This window comes from Tursiops truncatus, chromosome 5, assembly GCF_011762595.2.
Source record: "Tursiops truncatus isolate mTurTru1 chromosome 5, mTurTru1.mat.Y, whole genome shotgun sequence".
Taxonomy (NCBI): domain Eukaryota; kingdom Metazoa; phylum Chordata; class Mammalia; order Artiodactyla; family Delphinidae; genus Tursiops; species Tursiops truncatus.
In genome coordinates, this window is record NC_047038.1 from 130,357,563 (window position 1) to 130,376,624 (window position 19,062).

The 19,062-nt window shown below is 43.3% G+C and overlaps 1 protein-coding gene across 9 annotated transcripts in view; it reads left to right on the forward strand.

Annotated features, from left to right (window-relative positions):
* The window catches only part of ABCG2 (ATP binding cassette subfamily G member 2 (JR blood group)), a 132,724-nt gene that overhangs the window by 81,094 nt on the left and 32,568 nt on the right, over positions 1–19,062 (forward strand). For all 9 annotated transcript variants that reach the window (XR_012332183.1, XM_033857396.2, XM_073805593.1 and 6 more), the window contains one exon: positions 13,995–14,216. Coding sequence is in view for 8 of the 9 variants with exons in the window: in XM_033857396.2 (XP_033713287.1) it covers positions 14,014–14,216 (203 nt within the window). In the remaining variant the exon portion in view is untranslated. The remainder of the gene's footprint in view (positions 1–13,994; positions 14,217–19,062) is intronic.

The window sequence follows — 19,062 nt, forward strand, 5'->3', positions numbered from 1 at the left end:
TTCGTTGTTCACTAAAACGGTCAGCTGAAGAAAAACGCACAACCTAAAAGTTGCAAGTTAAGTTTTATTTGAGGACCTTACTGAAGACTGAAGCTCAGGAGACAGCCTCTTGGAGAGCTCTGAGGAACTGCTCCAAAGAATAAGGGACTAGCCAGGATATTTAGGAGTTTTTGCTGAACAACAACAACAACAAAAAAAACAAAAACAAAAAACAAACCGTGTAGTCAGACATCAAAGACAACTGATAGTCACAAGAGACAGACATCACAGGTTAATGATTTTAGTGCTTTTCAATGTATGGGAAGATACCAGCATCTGGGCTCATTGTAGTAATTCCTTAGATATGCATATGAACGATCTAGGGCCAGTGCCCAGAACACACAGTGCTTCCTCTTTTTCTCTAACTTCCCCTCGGTGTGCACCATGGGGGCTTGGTGGAGGGGCATCGGGAGGTATGGGGATGGTGGCTGCAGGGCGGGTGGCCAGAGCCTGGTTTGCTGCAATGACGGGCAGCACTTCTTGTTTCCTGGGACGGCAGGCAGCATTCCCTGTCCACATCTGTCAGTTCCCTCTTAAGCGTAAGTGAGTGTGAGTGCAAACGTAAATGTAAAATGAGTGTAAAACGTAAACATAAGTGGGTTTCCGTGGGCCTGAGGCTGGACCATTGTACTTGCCCCTGCTTTTCCCTGCCTGGGCAGAGTCGGGGGAGGTGGGGTTCTTTTGGAATGGGCTGGACAGCAGAGACTCACTATAAAACCTCCACTGGCCGTGACCTTGCTGTGGCAGTAGGTGCCTTTTGCCTGCTGGAGTCCTTCCTCCCAGCCCCACCTTCTTGTGGGCAAAGGGCTGCAGACCGGAGATACTCCTGGCATCCTAAGGTATATATCTGAATACACTCTTCCTTAGAAACCAGGTACGTACAGTTTCTGAGTGCTTGTCTCGTGTCTGGTAGTGTCTCTGGGGCAAAACATACCCAGCTGTCATAGGCTGGGAGGAGGGGTGCAGGACGGTGTTCCCATCTGGGCTCTTGGATGGCTGCAGTAGCCTCTAGGTGGTCTCCTTGCTCTGTTCCCCCGCCCCCCATTCCCAAGTCAGCGTGATCTTTTTAAACATAGTTCGATTTTGTCATTGCGCCACCCAGAACTTTTTGGTGACTTCCAGTCTCATTTGGAGCCAAGTCCAAAGTTCTTGCAGTGGCCTGAGGCGCGGGTGCTGCGAGAGCTGACCTGAACCTCTGATTTCCTATCCTACGCTCTCCCTCCCTCTGCCTCAGCCCCGCTGGCCTTGCAGTTCCTTAGACTGACACTTGGACTTGGTGTCACGCCTCCAGAGAGCCACCCTCAGGTTTCTGCTCAAAGGCCTCATTGGAAAGGCCTCCCCTGACCACTTTTTCTCTTCTGCTTTAATTTTTTCTCTTTTGACATTTTTCATACATAACCTCATTGATGGCAGGGATGTTTGTATGTTTTTGTTTTGTTCACTCCTGTATCCCCGGTGCCTGTCACGTAGTAGAAGTCTAATGAGTATTAGTGAATGAATTTTAATTCAGCAGATGAGAAACAGGCTTAGAGAGGCTAAGCAATGCCTCCAAGGTTACTGGCTAGTACGTTTAAGGGCTGGAGAAACTCGAATCCCATACGTTTGATGATGGGTGTTAGGTAGCATTTTACAAGCAGCCTTTGGAGGGAACATCACAATTTCATCCGGGAAACTGCTGATCCAAAGATTAAGAAACTTTGGGATGTAACATATATGTAAGTTACACTTAGTCTAACTCTTCATTTTTACTCGCAATTTGACTAAATATTTTCTAGAAGTTTCAGTTTTCTGTCGCAGATTAAGACAAATTTGGGCAGAATCCTTGCAAATTTTGTCAGAATGCAAAAGAAAAATGAATAGCAGGGGTTAGGGACGCACCCCCGTACAGTCAGAAATCCATGTATAACTTTTGACTCCTCCAAAACTTAACACATATTTTGTATGTTACACGTATCTCTACATATATTTTATGCATTCATGACATACCTAACTTCCTTCATTTTTTTTCAATATTTCTAGGCTACATAGTTTGCAAGTCTTTTCAAATTGTTGCAAATCTTAAAAAAAAAATTTCTTACATAGTTATGGAAAAGAAATCCACATATAAGTGACCTGCACAGTTCAAACCTGTGTTGTTTAAGGTGTTGCCAAATGCAAGTTCAGGTGCCCAACGTACAGTGAGGTCAAACAAACTGAAACATCGGAGTTTGGAGCAGAGGAAGGTTTATTGCAAGGGCCAAGCAAGGAGAATGGCCATTTTGTGCTCAAAAGACCGGAACTCCCTGATGGTTTTTGGAGAAGTGTTTTTATAGGCAAAATTTGGGGTGAGGGCTGCAGGGTGTGTGACTTTCTTCTGATTGGTTGGTGGTGAGGTAACAGGGCGGTGCTCCAGGAATCTAGTGCTCAGCCTGAAGTTACCGTTGTCCAGCCAGGTGGGGGACCTCAGTTCCTGTAGAAGAGCTCAAAGATATTGTAATATATATCCCTTGAGGAGGAACCAGGACCCTGCCCCCAGGGTTGCACTATTGTTCCCTTTTTTTAAATAAATTTATTTATTCATTTATTTATTTTTGGCTGTGTTGGGTCTTCGTTGCTGCACGTGGGCTTTCTCTGGTTGCGGGGAGCAGGGGCTACTCTTCATTGAGGTACGCAGGCTTCTCACGGCGGTGGCTTCTCTTGTTGCGGAGCACGGGCTCTAGGCACACGGGCTCTAGAGCGCAGGCTCAGTAATTGTGATGCACGGGCTTAGTTGCACTACCGCATGTGGGATCTTCCCAGACCAGGGCCCAAACCCGTGTCCCCTGCACTGGCAGGCGGATTCTCAACCACTGCGCCACCAGGGAAGTCCCTGCACTATTATTTCTTTACTGCCTTTCCATTGTTTCTGGTTCCTTCACTCTTCTAATTAGTAACTGTTTGAATCTGCCTTTTGGAACTCAGGGAAGGTCTAGGAGACTGAAGCCTTTTCCTACATATAAGAAACCACGGGCACAGAAAGGCTTTTGTTCCCAGGAGGACCCCACAGGGTGCTGCTGGGTTTCAAAGGGTCAGCTGTATTTACTTTATGTGCACTTGTATCTATTTAAAGGGAGGATTAAGAGTAAATTGAAAAAGGGACAGAAAACAGATCTGTGGTTGTCAGGGACTTGGGGGGAGGGAGAGGGAATTTGTTTGGGATGATGGAAATGGTCTGTGTCTTAATTTTGGTGGTAACATGACTGTATACATATATATATATATTTATTTATAAATAATTATTTGGCTGTGCCAGGTCTTAGTTGCAGCACCCAGGATCTTTGTTGCGGCACGTGGGAATCTCTAGTTGCGGCATGCAAACTTTTAGTTGCATCATGTGGGATCTACTTCCCTGACCAGGGATGGAACCTGGGGCCCCCTACACTGGGAGCGTGGAGTCTTAGCCGCTGGACCACCAGGGAAGTCCCATGACTGTATACATCTTCAAAGTCCAAAAACTGTACTTAAGGAGGATAAGTTTTACTGTTTACAACACTGTTTACTGTTGACGTGTTTTTAATAAACATGACAGAAAACAAAGATCAGGCTGAACCATGAGTATAGTTGGCATTATATTGGAAGGAATGTTCCCCCAGTTTTTGTTACCTGTACCTTTTTTCCATAAGTCACTAGTTCCCTGCAGATCCCTCACTGGCCTTACGGAGTATCTCCTCTGTGCTGGAAGGATGGGGATGTGTAGGACGAGTGAGAGGAGGGCTGCAGGGACCTGCGGAGCTTCCAGAGTCAAGTCTTCCCTCCCTGCAGGGCGTATGTCACCCTTTGATGGTCTTTGCTTACTTTTTCAGCCTCTTTTTCTTAACTGCCCCGTCCCCAGAGCTGCACTCTAGTATAACGGACAGCGTGCATTTCCCAGCACAATCTCTTTCAATTTAATGGTGTTACTTTCCTTTACTAGGACAACTTTCTTCTCTTTTCTCTTCTTCCCGTACAACTGGTTAGTCTCCTCTAGGAGGCCATGTGCTGCTTCATGAAGGATGGAACTGGTCGTAATCTGTCAAGTGAATTTGAGGCTGTAGGCAAAGGAATGGGGAAGGACATTGCTGGCCGGAAGAATGTTCTGCCTTGAAACGGGATAATTATTTTTTCTGTGAACTCCAGCTGTGTTGATATATTGAGTTCTTAGGTGGTGTTCGTTAAGATTTGTCCTTACCTTTCATAGATTCCAGGCAGAATCTTCTGTGGTGTGTCTTTTCGTTCTTTCTAATTTGTACATGTAGTTTACTAACGCTACCAGAACCTAACTTCTCTAAACAGGATGCTTAGTGACTTCCTGTTGTTAGAATATCTTTATGAAACCACTTTGCTTAATACAGGGATGTGGCATCTTGCGATTTAGTCTTTCATTCAGTGGAAATAATGGAGAACAGGGTATGCAGAGCTCCAGAGGATACGAAGATAATGGATGTTAGGTCCCTGCTTTTACAACAGCCTGTGTGGGCAAATTTTTAGCTTGCAGATGCAAATGTGGCTCTCTGAAGTGGCAGGTTTCCAGTAAAGTCTAAAGGAGATACTTTAAAATATCATTCTTTTACTTGTAATTTGGGAGATGGCTGAAGGCCAAAAGGGCGCGAGAGGAAGGTTCCTACACTATGAGCTGGGGCTGGAAGAACATTTTAGTGCTAGTTTGTTTGGTGAGCTGTGATCCACGTACTGGTCATACACTGTTAGATCTTTGTGACTCTGAGAGGAAAGCCCTGGAGGGTGGCTGGCAGGGTTATATTTTATTTAAATTAATTATTTTTCTTTCATTAGCCTACCTTTGGTGTTTGAAATTCTGAATAAAGCAGTATGAGATTCACCATGAGAATGTTATGAAATTTCTGTTATTGTTAGGGAACTGTGGATGGAAACCACCAGCCTTGGCCAAGCACAAGCAGGATAACTGCTTGCCAGAGTTGTCTCACAGCAGGGGGTCCTGATAAAGAATGAGGTGTTGCCTCCAAAAGCTAACTGGGAGAATCCGGGAGGGGCCAAAAGGAGGAGGGAGGAGACGATACGTCCTGCCAACCTCCCAGAAGCCTCCTCGCTGGAATCCATCTTGGCTGAGAGACGCGCATGCCCCCAGGGAGGACCCTGAGTCAGAGTGATGGGCCAGAGACAACCCAGAAACTACCCCCGTTCCCATGAAGCCTGAGACCGTGAGCCACGTGGCAGAGCAGTTCTCCTGGGGTCCCTTACCCTGCCGCTCTCCACCTGGCACCCCTAATAAAGTCTTGTCAGCATGTGTGTCTCTTTGGACAATTCATTTCCGAGTGTTAGAGCAGAGCCCACTCTCGGGCCCTGGAAGGGGTCCCCCTTTCTGCAGAAACACGGTCAAAAATGTTTTGGTAAAATGTGAATTCTGTTTGGGGATCAGATTTAATTCCTTAGGGATTCACCTCATTTGTTTTCGCTTGAGGCAAGTGATGTAATTCAATTTAGCAGTTGTTCAGAAGACAGCTCTAAAATAAGCATTGCCTTTTTTCAGCCATTGTATACTTAATCATTTTATAGACTTGTTATTCTCAACCTGAAATATATAGCACTCTCCTGTTTTTGAAATAAAAACAGTACAGTTTTGTGCTATTTTAAAACTCAGGAATGAATTTATTTGATAACAGCATATAGCAAGTATATGCATCTTTTTCTAGTCTTCTTTTCTTTGATGCGGGATGGATATGAGAGTGGGTGGGGTGACCTCAGTGTTCAAGTGTATGTATCTTTTATGGGGTTATAAAACTGGTTATTTATCAAGTAACCCAAGAATGAGGAAATACATTTTTAAGAAGTAAACAGTCTAGACCTGTGTTGTCCAGTATGGTAACTGTTAGCCACTTGTGGCTATTTAAATTTAAGTGAATAAGTTAAATAACATAAAACATTCACCAGCTACATTTCAAGTGTTGAGTAGCAGTAGCCACGTGTGTCCAGGGGACAGCACTATTTTATTTTCCCTGTGCATATTACTATAGAATGTGGAAAGAGGCATAGGTGCTTTTCCATCTGACCTCCAATTATCTTGAACACAAGAGAATCACTTCCTTGGGCCTTATTTATAGCATTTTTACACATCAAGAACCAGATTATCATCTATAAAATCAGTGATTTGTTGTGTAATTTGTGAGAATAAATGGAGTGGGTAATTTTTTTTTTTTTTTTTTTTTTTGGCTGCACTGCACGGCATGCGGGATCTTAGTTCCCCAACCAGGGATCACACCCGAGCCCCCTGCAGTGGAAGCACAGAGTCCTAACCAAGGACTGCCAGGGCATTCCAGGGAGTTGGTAATTTTTAACTTTGTCAAATTATGTACCTCTCGGCTGGTGCTTCCTAATCGCCACTATTGTAAACATATCCTTAGGACTTAGTCCTTGGAGTCCTTGGCGTTCCTCTCTTAGGTGCAGAGGAGGGGAGGAAAAACTTTTCCTCTACGCTTTTAGGTTCTGTTGTTGGGGACCTGCAAATTAAACCAACAAAAGACAGATTAAGGAGAGAGAAAGGCAGGTTAGATTCAATCATGTGGAAAGGGAGTTCACAGAAAAATGTAACTCAAAGGAGTGGTTAGAATTTGAGCTTAAATGCCATCTTCATAGAAGGAGAGGGGGAGAAGGGCACTTATGGGAACACAAATGACTTTCAGGAAAGATAACTGGGCCTTTAGGAGAATCGATGGGAAATAGATAAGTTTTTGACAGGTCTGTTTAGGTGTGGTACAGATTTCTCTTTGTCTCAGGTGGTAAGAGTCAGTTTTCCCTGGTTGCTTCTGGGGAGAGGACTTATGACAATTTGCGTGAGGGCGTGCTCTGCTTCTAGGCAGATAAGGGATTTCAGGAACTCAAATGCCTTCAGCTCAAAATAACTTTTATGCCACAGTGGTGTTTCAACAGCCACTCGCCTTCTGATTCAGTTTCAGGGTCTTCATACCACTTGGTGTGTATCTCTAGGTCCTCTCCTGTCAGCATCCAACCGTCCACCGTATCTCTGCTTGAATGTCTCAAAAGCATATGTCCTAAACCGAGCTTCCTGATCTTGTCCTGAAATCAAAGTGAAGAAAATGTTTCCAGGAGAGAATATTCAGCTTTCAGTGTTGCTGGTGGTTTGACTAAGAATTGATCATTAATACATTCAAAATCACGTAATTAGCCATACTTTCAAAGGGTGAATTTTATGGTCGGTGAATTACATTTTAATCAGAAAAGTCATTGGATATGTCACTTTGGCAGTCACCTAATATTGTCAGCAGTGGTTTTGGTGTGAGGGTGAGGTGGGATGCAAGCCTGATGGGAGTGGTTTTAAGAGGGACTTAGGAGGGAGAGGGTAACGGATGGACAGGAGCTGTGGGAGTTTGTTGTTTTTTTTTTTTAAAGAAAAAGGAAGTGACACCAAGGGGCTGTTAGAATTTGGGACTTATATACCGTCTTCATAGAAGGGGAGGGGGAGAAGGGAGAAGAATTACAGAATTTTATAATCAGGAGAGAAGGAAAAATTGATGCAGGGGAGAAAAAGTGAGGGGTGGTGGAAGATAACTGGGTAGGTGTCCTTGAGTAAGCAACAGGGAATGAAAAGCAGAGCATAAGTAGAAGGTTAACTTAGGTAGGAACTGTGGGAGTCCTAGGGGAGCTGTCCTCTGATAAGTAGAGGGAGTGGGCTGGAAAGATAGATGGATAAAAGATGGGAGAGTTCAGTGGGTGAGAAGACACCGTCTTGATTCACAGTGCCAAGGTGGGCAGCATGTATGGCTGAGCTAGTAGGGAGGCACCGTCCTTCCAGGAGAGAAGGCCAAGGGGCTGGTAAGCCAGGGACAACGGATCTTCTTATGGATTTTGACACTTACTGCACCTGCCAAAATCCTAAACCTTACAGTTGTGTATGACAGTGTAAATCCCTCGATGCCTCTTGAAAAGCAGTTCACAGTTAATCAAATGTGGGTCTGTAGCATGTTTTAAAAATCAGAGAGCAATACATTATTGACTGCTGAAGACCCCCAAGAAGGCTTTGTGGTCTGTCATCCACGAGAGTCTTGTTTATGCTTCTCAGTTTTTAACCAAAGATCTGTCTCTCTCTCTCGGATGTCTCACAGGCATCTAAACCTTACTGCGTGGGAACAGAGCTCTGGAACTTTTGAGGTCCCCTCTGTCATTACCCAGGCCCATCCCTTTGTCCAAGCGTGTCTCACCTGGTTTTCTGCAGGAGCCTCCTGACTGGGCCTTGCTTCCACACTTGGCACACAGCAGCCAGAGTGGTGGGGTCTTTTTTGTTTGTCTGTTTTATAGATTTAATTAATTAATTTTTGGCTGCCTTGCGTCTTTGTCGCTGCGCGCAGGCTTTCTCTAGTTGCGGCGAGCGGGGGCTACTCTTCGTTGCGGTGCACAGGCTTCAGTAGTTGTGGCATGCGGGCTCAGTAGTTGTGGCTCGCGGGCTCTTAGAGCGCAGGCTCAGTAGCTGTGGCGCACGGGCTTAGTTGCTCCGCGGCATGTGGGATCTTCCCGGAGCGGGGCTCGAACTGTGTCCCCTGCGTTGGCAGGTGGATTCTTAACCACTGTGCCGCCAGGGAAGCCCTGAGACATTGTATTTTTTAAATTTTGTAATCATTACTGTAACTTTTTTGTTTCATCATGGAGTAATATATTGTTCCATATTGGTGTCAGAAATAAGTTTGTTTTTTGGTATAATGTGCTTCAGCTTAGTTATGCCTGCTAATCTCTTGAGTTGTGACACATGAAAAACTAAGACCCTGTTGTCTTCCTGAGGAAGATGATTAGACTCCTGGTGAGGAATCCAGCACCTCCTAGCAGTGTGAATCACACACTTAAGCCCAGCACAGTGAAGGCAAGCTCGGTATGCACACACTTCTAAAATTGTGATTGTACTTATAAGCTTTAGCCCTCTGTCTTGGACGGATGGATAGATGGACGGGCATGGATAATCTTTCTTGGGTACTTTAGTTCCAGTTGGTGCCTTTTATCAGCAGAAGATCTCACAAAAATTTTGTATGAATGTCTATCTTGAGCCAATGACCTATTTACATTCAAGTGGTACGTTATTTGATTCTCTTAATGAGCCTCGGGAGAGGGTTAGAAGGTGTCTTCGGTGGCTGAACATCAAATGGGGATGGAGGCCGGAGAGGCAATTGCTGGTATCAGACAGGCATAGTTTGGCTTTTGAAGGCATGGGGCCTGGCTGAAGAAGTCCACAGAGTCAAGATGTAAGGTCTCTAGATTACTTGGACCTTGAGTCTTCTCTTTCACTGCTTTAAGAGAGTAGGATTTTAGCTAATTATTACCATTCATTGTGTTCATAGATTAAAACCAAGCTCTTCTAATTTCCTGGGACCAGTCTCTAAGTGGTTTCCTACTTTTGCAGTTTCCAAGATTGAATAGTGTTTTAAATGTGACAACAATAGAGCAGTTTGGGGGTACAGGAACCATTACAGATTATTTTGGTGTGGGGGCAGTTCTACTATGATATTCTCAGGCATGGTTTTCTTGTACGTATCCTGCTTTGGTGTTCCTAGAGCATTTTCAGTCTGTGGCTTGATACCTCTTTTACGTAGTAAAAAAGTCTACTTTTTCAGTCTGGAGATTTTTTGTTTTTGTTTTGTTTTCCATGGTGATACGTGGAATTTTCATACACTCTTCAATCTGTATGTTTTCTACATACCAGCCTACCAGTTCACTAATTCTTTCCTAATCTGTGTCTAAACTGCTATAAACTCATCTATTGATTTTTTTAAAAAAATACAGATTCTGGTTCTTTGGTGGTAGTCTATCTTTTCATTTATTTTCTTAGACGTATCCCTCAGTTATTTTAACGCAGATGTCTGATGACTCCAATCTGCAATATCTATGGGTCTATTTCTATTTTCTTCTTTTGGAACATTAGGTCTTATTTGCTGGCATGCTTGGTAATTTTTGATTGAAAATTTGGATGATAATAAGTTTCAGAGTGATTTAAGTTTCTTATAGCAAAGTATGAGTGGATCACTTTGGTTGAGTTGAAGCTGGTCTATTTCTGGGTTGCCCATATTTCCAGGTCATAGGCCTAGTGGGATCTCAAAAACTTCAGGTTTTCAACTGGTAGGCTCACAGCTCCAAACTTGGTCTCCCTAACACTGAGAGGCGACTTAAATATTTGTTCAGCTTTCTGGCCTCTAGCAGCTTCCCTCTGCCTGGTTTTCCTGAGTTTCGCCCCACGTATGTGCACTTTGCCTCGAGGGGAAAAGGGCACAGAGTGCTGGCTGTGCCTTCAGCCTCCTTCCTTTCCAGGAACTTGGCAGCTCCAGTCCTGGCTGCCTTGCTTGCTCTCATTAAAGAGCACTCTTCAAAGAGCTGCATCTTATATTGTGTCCGCTTCTACAATTGTTCTTAGGAGAATGATTGGTTTGGACCAGCTACTCTACCATAGCCAGAGAGAAGGTTCTTCATGGATTGTTTTGATTTTTAAAAATTAAAACTAGTTTTATGGAAGTTTCACATTTCAAACCTGTTTCACAAGCTGTTAAGTCCACTTTAAGGTCTTACTCTAAATCCTTTAAAGGGGCCTTTTTAAATTTGTTTACTGAAATATTTTCAACTTCATTTATACATTTAATCCTCACTTTTTGTTTTAAATTCTTTAACTGCTTAACTACTGGTTTGATTTTCTCCATTATTTTTGTACATAATTCAAAACCTTCCTAGAATTTAAGTGTGTTTGCTCATTAAGGGAATGATTTTGTCATTTCAAAGACGTTTGGAGTTTATCTTCCTAGTTGATTGAAAGAGCATATAAAGTCTGGACCTTTTTTTTTTTATGCAATTAATTTTATTGTAAATGTACAGGTAAATGTTCTATTAGAATTTTGGTAGATATTTTCGTAAATGAAGAACCTTTTTCACATGAAGAATCTTTGCCATGTGCGTAATCATTCTTTCATTACATATTACAAATCTATTTCATTAAATATACGGATTAAAGTACGAGTACTAAATCTGACTTTTCCTGTACATTCTTCCCATTCAACAGCACACGTCACTATAACAGATTACACCCAAGACCTCTCAAACAGTTCAGACATTCCTAACCTTACAGTCCAATACTGAACCTAATAAACTGAGCTTAACTTGCAAAAGTGAGAGGTGGTCTGCGGCCCATGCCCGGCGTCTTACCAAGTCGGCCAGCCTGCACAAGGAGTCCGAGAGCTCATCAAAGATGAGCACGGTCTGGGGCCCCGGTGGCGCGGAGCACACGTGGCCCACCAGCTGCTCTGTGTTCCTCAAGGCCTTCTCCTGGGCGGCACGGAATCCTTCTGGGGCGCTGAGCTTAGGAACTCCAAACAGGCCCTGAAACCCAAAGAACAGTTCCCACTGATAACTAAAAACATGACCTGGGGGTATTGAATACAAATACTTTCTTCATAAACAAAATCTTGGTTTTCGTTGATGTTTCGTATCATCATGACACCTGTCATCACAGGTATCACTTTCACATTCCCTGTGACATTCCACATATATGACACTAAAAATGTTTTAGAATGTAATTTTTTTTCAATTTTTAATATTTTAGAAAAAACAAAAATAGAATGATACGGGTTCAAAGTGCAGCTCGGTCACTACCATGAAACCTAACTCACAGAGTAGCAAGGATTAAATGATACACGTTTAACAAAACCATTTTAACAGTGCCTGGCACACAGAAAGCATTTAACAGATGTCAGCTGTAACCGCCATCACCTGTGTGACCCTGGTCGCGTTCTCTCCCCTCCTTGGCCTAATTTCTCCATCAGGCATGAAGGGATGACAGTATGTGCTGTGTCTCACAGCACGGACACAGGAACGAGGTTAGTAAGTTCTCAGGACCCTGCCCGGCACTGAGTGAGGTCCAGGGCACAGCATCAGGCGCCCCACAGAGTATAAAGTAGGGACGGTGAGTTGATTTCTGAGCACATATATATTTTAGGAAGATTCAGTAAACAGGCTAAACCAAGTCATAGACTGAAACTGGCAGCAAATTTTATACCTTCCCAAAGCATTTCAACACCTTGATAAAGATAAAAATCACTAATCTGATGGGAAGGAAGGACCGTCTTCTTGTACCGGTTCGACTGCACTTGTTTTGATGCCCAGGAAGGCAGACAGAAACCCCAAACACAGCACATCCCCGGCATGCCAGAAGTGTACCATGTACTTTACACAGGTCCTCTCCTGTAAATCACACAATCCTAGAGCACAAACAATTGTCAGTCTCCTTTTCACGGATAAGGTAACACTTTCAGAGGTTTAACGAACGTGTCTGTGGTCACTAGCAACCAGTGGGAAAGCCGCAACTTGAACTCGCTGCAAGCATCCCTAAAGCCCACATGTTCTCCATGCTCGTGGACTGCAGCTGGCGTTGGAAAGTCTTGCCTCTGCAGAAGGCCAGCTCCGGGGACTGGGAACCCCGCTCTTCACCGTTTTAACCAGCTGCCCAACACAGCGCCTAACACAGGCGGGAGCTCACGAAGGAGGCAGATTACCAGGGCCAGACCCACTGTGTAGACAGCTTTGCATCAACAGGTGCTTCACGTGGCGATTGCGGGAAATACCAAGAGGTGAAGCGTTCCGGCCTGACAGGGCCCACTGTTAACGGCGCTCACCCAACAGGTCCAGGCGGTGGCGCCCACCGGGCATCAGCTGGTGCTGACCCACCGGACCCGGAGCCTGGCCCCGAGGCCGCCTGAAGTCTGGAGCTTGCTTTATTTATTTATTTATTTTTTTACATCTTTATTGGAGTATAATTGCTTTACAATGGTGTATTAGCTTCTGCTTTATAACAAAGTGAATCAGCTATACATATACCTGTATCCCTATATCCCCTCTCTCTTGCGTCTCCCTCCCACCCTCCCTATCCCACCCCTCTAGGTGGTCACAAAGCACCGAGCTGATCTCCCTGTGCTATGCAGCTGCTTCCCACTAGCTATCTATTTTATGCTTGGTAGTGTATATATGTCCATGCCACTCTCTCACTTTGTCCCAGCTTCCCCTTCCCCCTCCCCGTGTCCTTAAGTCCATTCTCTAGTAGGTCCGCATCTTTATTCCCATCTTGCCCAAGTCTGGAGCTTTAAATTCAAATAAATCTCTCTTATCCCTGACTGCCTGGCCATCCCCCTTTTTGTAATAACTGTGTCATAGACTTAAACAAAAACGGGGTGATGGTGATCATGTGGTCTGTCCCTGATCTTGAGTCGTATCGTAATACACTTTTCAAGTCAGATCTAACTCCTGTTCATCTTTTTTCTGCTTCGTGAGTTTTGAGAAATGTTCATACTCTCCCTATTTACTTATTAGATGTTTAATTGACACCTAATTGGAGTGTATGTATTCAGAGTTGTGTCTGCCTCCCTAATATAGGTTTCAAGGTTGTTCTTATTGCTGTGATGTGGCCTATTTATTGGAAATGGAGCTATTTATTGCATTGAGGTTTACAATGGACTTGTTTAAAATTTTTAAAAGTATATTTCATTGAATCCTGTATATGCAAAATATTTTTACTTAAACATGTAATCAATATAAAAATGACCAATGAGGCATTTCCCATTAAAAATTTTTTGGTGTCTATTTAAAATTTAAATTGAGATATAATTGATACATAATATTATATTAGTTTCAGGCATACAACATAATGACTTAAAATTTGTATATACTGTGAAATGATCACCACAGTAAGTCTACTGAATGTCCATCACACGCCAAAGTCACAAATTTTTTCTTCTTATGGTGAGAACTTTTAAGATCTCTCTTAGCAACTTTCAGATCTACAGTACGGTATTATTAGCTAGAGTCACCATGCTGCAGATTATATCCTCAGGACTTAACTTATTTTATAACTGGACGTTTGTACCAAAACCGAATTGTTTTAAGTGTACTCTTAACTACTGTTTACCGTCTCATTTACTGTCAACTTACTGTTGCTTTTCCCTCTCCAGAGAGGCAGAAACACTCCAGATGTCTTCCAGGAGTTACCAAGTTTCTGTCCCAGTGTCCAAAAGAAACACCAATTGCATCCCGGAGACAACCTCCAATGACCTGAAGACGTTTACTGGAGGAGCTGTGTTAAGTTTTCATAACATCTGCTATCGAGTAACAGTGAAGAGTGGCTTTCTACTTCGTCGGAAAACAGTTGAGAAAGAAATACTAAAGAATATCAAGTATGTGCATGAACTTTTATTTAAATAGGTTCATTGACATGCAGTGAACCTGGCAGGTTTTGCTTATCGCAGATAAAGGTGTACAAGTCTATACAGATATACGGACACATGCTTTCATTTCATTTGGCTAAACTAGCAGTGAAACAGTTGGATCACATGTTAGGTGTATGTAAATGTGAGACAACTATAGCTTAGCTTAAGTTATGCTGTTGAAGTCCAAAGTGATAAGAGAATTTAGGATCCAAATTAATACACTTATTTATATTTTAGAATCCAAGTCAACATAAAACTATGATTTTTGTTCTCCTCATCCAGTAACTAATTCATCTCGTGGTGGTGGAGTGGGCTGTAGAGTGAGGGGAGAAATGGGCATTCAGATAGAATCTACTGGGTCCCAGGTATCTCTCTTTCATATATTATAGCCTTTAGGGTTTTCATGTTTTTCTGATTTCCAGAGAATTGAGCTGGATTCTACCTCTCTGTGGAGTAGGGAGTGAATCTAGGTTTGCTTAGATAGCGTGGCCTATGTGTTTTGTTAATTTTTTTGTTTAATTGGGGAAATAATTATTCCTAGACAAAGGAAGCAACTTTTTCGGCTTTCCAAGCCTGGAGGAGTGGTTTTATAAGAGCCCTTTGGCCAGGTATGGCTACAAACCTATATGGAATCAGCCATTTCTCATATCATCTAGATGCATTATATGGGACTGTGGTCTTTTCTGTTACTGGCAGCCAGCTGCTTCCAGAGGGCTGGGAGATGACAAATAGGGGAGAAAATTTTTGGATGTGGGTGGGGAAGAAACAATGGGGATCTGAGACTGGGTTGCTGGAAGCCAGGTGCTGTGCAGAACTAGATAGTATTTTCTCCATGCAGTAACAGACCGTCATGCCTGCTTCCTTGATGCTTTCTTGCGTAAAGAAACCCTGAGTATGAGAATAAGGTGAGGAATGGTAGATGAAAAGCTTTTATCTTTTGCCACATGCCTAGACTGGAGTCAACTGACCTTTCTGAAAAGGTGACAGGTTTTTTATGGAGCATACTAATCAAGAAAAATGCTGGTCACTTCAGATTTTGTGCTGATAAGTGGAAGGTAACAGACGATTTGAGTATGTGCAGGTTGAATAAATTTAAAATATGTGCTGCTCGAGGGTTCGTTTACCTTGCTTATGTTTTAAAGCTAGTAATTAGTAACTTGATACAGTAACAGTGTCATCTGCTGAAGGCTTCGTAATGTTTTTATGATTCAGTGGTGTGTGTTTCAGCAACAGATGAGTTCACCCTTACATGCATTCCTAGGTTCATAAAAACTCAGTCAAATCTTGTAATCCTTTCAAATTTTACAGTTAAAAGGATACCAGGGGTCGTTTTTCTTGCTTACTCACATTTCTTATTTAGGCAGTAATGTTTCTTATCTTTTCCCCCATCTGCAGGCTTCAACTAAGTAGAGTTTCTGGGATGGGGAAAAGGGTGCTCTCATTTATCTTTTTTTTTTTAAATTAATTAATTAATTAATTAATTTTTGGCTGTGTTGGGTCTTCATTGCTGCGCGGGGGCTACTCTTTGTTACGGTGCGCGGGCTGCTCACCGCGGTGGCTTCTCTTGTTGTGGAGCATGGGCTCTAGGCACACGGGCTTCAGTAGTTGTGGCTCACGGGCTCTAGAGAACAGGCTCAGTAGTTGTGACGCATGGGCTCTAGAGTGAAGCCTCAATAGTTATGGCTCACGGGCTTAGTTGCTCCGCAGCATGTGGGAATCTTCCCAGACCAGGACTCGAACCCGTGTCCCTTGCATTGGCAGGCGGATTCTTAACCACTGCGCCACCAGGGAAGCCCTGTCTTCTTTTTGATTCATGTTTGATAACGCCATCAGCATTCAAAATAATAACTGTGGGGTTTCCCTGGTGGTCCAGTGGTCAAGACTCTGTGCTTCCACCGCAGGGGTTTCGGGTTCGGTCCCTGGTCGGGGAATTAAGATCCTGCGTGATGAGCAGTGTGGCCAAAAACAAACAAATGCTCATAAATTGTTAATTATTTTTAAAAAATAGTAACTGTATTCCAGAAAAGCTGATGAGAATCTTGATTTTTGTTTTTCCTTTGGACATTTTATAATCTCATTTGTAGAATGAATGTAGCATCTCATTTCCCTCTATGGGGGAAGAAGCTAGAACAAAATCTGACTATGAGAATTCATAAGGGCGAGGTTTTGCTCCCTTATAAAAACTTCCTGTTATGCTTCGTTTGTCTCCATACCCAGCAGTTGAACTTTTTCTCACCAAAGCTGAAGATTTATAGAAAAAATGATCCATTCCAGTAGATGTGTGGATATCTTGACCTCTTCAGGGAAACTCATTATACTCTTTGGGGATTTTTTTAATTAATAATTTATCGTGAGATAATTTCAGATGTAAGCCTTGCAGGAACCTAACCCATTCACCTGTCAACATTTCACTGCATTTGTTCATCACTCTGTTGCTTTATATACCCATTGTCGTCAACGTTTTTCTGAACCAGGTGAGAGCCAGCTGTCCGTACGGTGCTCCAGTATTCCTGACTCCTCCAGTGCCTATTGTCTAGAAATAGGGACCCTCTCTTACATAGCCACTCAGTCATTGTCTGGGAGCAGCTCAGGGGAAGTGTAGCTTCGTGATGAGTGCGGTGGTGGGTCCTGTGAGCCCTTGGTCGGCCATGCTCTGCACAGAGCTGGCTGATCGTCACATGGTGTCTCTGCAGTCTCATCCAAGCTGGCTTATTTCTGTCCCACCCCCTAATCTCGGTCACCTGGTCATGTTGGTGTCTACCAGGCTTCTTTGCCATAATGGCACCATTTTCCCCTTTGTAAGTGATAAACATTGAGAGGAGAGATACTATGACATTATTCCGAAATCCCATTTCTCATTAAACTTCAACTGACCAGCTTGAGCTGCCATTGATGAGCCCTGCCTGAATCAGCAGGAACAATCTGATCTGGTAGTTAGTTGTTCACTATTTACCAGAAGGTGATTTTCTGTTTTCATCCATCTCTTCTATATGTATTAGTTTGCATGCTAATAAAAGGAAAAACTTTATTCATCATCTCTGTGTTCATTTATTTATATCAGTATAGACCCATGGATTTGTATTTTATTCAATAGCCTTCAACAGTAGTGGATTACTGTCATTATTTATCTTTTTTTCTTAAACTTATTTTATTTTATTTATTTATTTTTGGCTGCGTTGGGTCTTCATTACCGCACACAGGCTTTCTCTAGTTGTGGCGAGCGGGGGCTACTCTTCGTTGCGGTGCATGGGATTCTCATTGCGGTGGCTTCCCTTGTTGTGGAGCACGGGCTCTAGGCACGCGGGCTTCAGTAGTTGTGGCTCGCGGGCTCTAGAGCGCAGGCTCAGGAGTTGTGGCGCACGGGCTTAGTTGCTCCGTGGCATGTGGGATCTTCCCGGACCAGGGCTCGAACCCGTGTCCCGTGCATTGCCAGGAGGATTCTTAACCACTGCGCCACCAGGGAAGTCCTGTCATTATTCATCTTGATCTTTCTCTTGTTCCTGACTTGGTCAGTGGGAGACTTTCAAGGTAGGTTCTGTATTTTGTTTTGTGTTTTAACTGATTCTTTTGACACATACTCTCATTCTTTGAATATTTTGTCGGCACAGCAAGAATTTTCGGACTCACTGTGTACTCACCCTGCGTCAGACCTGGGATCAGCTGATGTTCCTTTGTGTGGAGGATGGTATTTACAAACCAAGATCTGGGTGTTGGGAATGTTTGTTGCTATTAGGATCTTATAGCTTCTAGGCTTTCTCGGTGGACACACCTAGGTAGCGACTGACTATATGTATGTTTCAATATACGCACATGTGTGCTTATACACGTATCTAAAACTTTCTGTATCTGTGTATGTAGATGAAAACCCATGACTTCTCATTAATACGTCCTCCAATTTATATCTAACACTCCAAGGTTCTTTCCACATTTCCGTGTTTGTAAAACATCTTCTCAAAAAGTAAAGAACCTGGTTCTCGTTGTCTTTAATGTACTCATTGGTTTCCTCAATCAGTCTTCTTATTCCTCAGTGTACGCAGTCTCCTGCCCTTCCACCTGTTTCCTCTCCTCCTCCTACCTCCCTTTGCAGCCTGTGTTCTTGGGTGCTGGCATTGCTGCACCTCTACCCACTTTCATCACCTTCGCACTAAGAAGGGAAGCGGAAGTCTAATAGAAATGATGGACGTATTTGAACGTAAAATAACGAGTAGGGAATGTCGCTAAGTTTTCTTTCTAGTCAGACTGTACCTATTTTCCATACACTTTTCCTACTTCTTAACATTTGTTTTTACTGAAAACATTTCTTTTGGTTTTCCTATAAGTAATTGTCATTTATGGAAATGTTGAGACTCACTTATTCAACAATTGTCCAGTGCCTATGGGGTGCTTGACCTTGTGCAGGATGCTAGTGACACAGATATGGCCTCTGTCCTGAGAAACCGTCTAGTCTAATGGGGGATTCAGACAACTAGAGTACCTCGCTGTGTCATTCTACTGTGATAGAAGGGTTAGGAGACACAGTGGACATCCCTAACCCTAAATCAGAGATTCAGGGGTGTGGGGAGAGAGAAGGTGAAGATTGTGTGCACGAGTGTGTGTGTGTGTGTAGGGGACAGTAGGGTAGGGTAGGGAGAGGCCATGCTCCAAGCATTGGGAATGTCACTGACTGCTCCTTTATAAATGGAGACCAAAGGATGAATCATTATCCACTAAAAAAGTAATACTTGTGATGTGACTCCTTTAGCTAGGTTTCACTTCGTGTGTCCAGTATTCAGGGGTCTTCCCTTGTAGACCCCTGTGCTACATACTTTTGGGC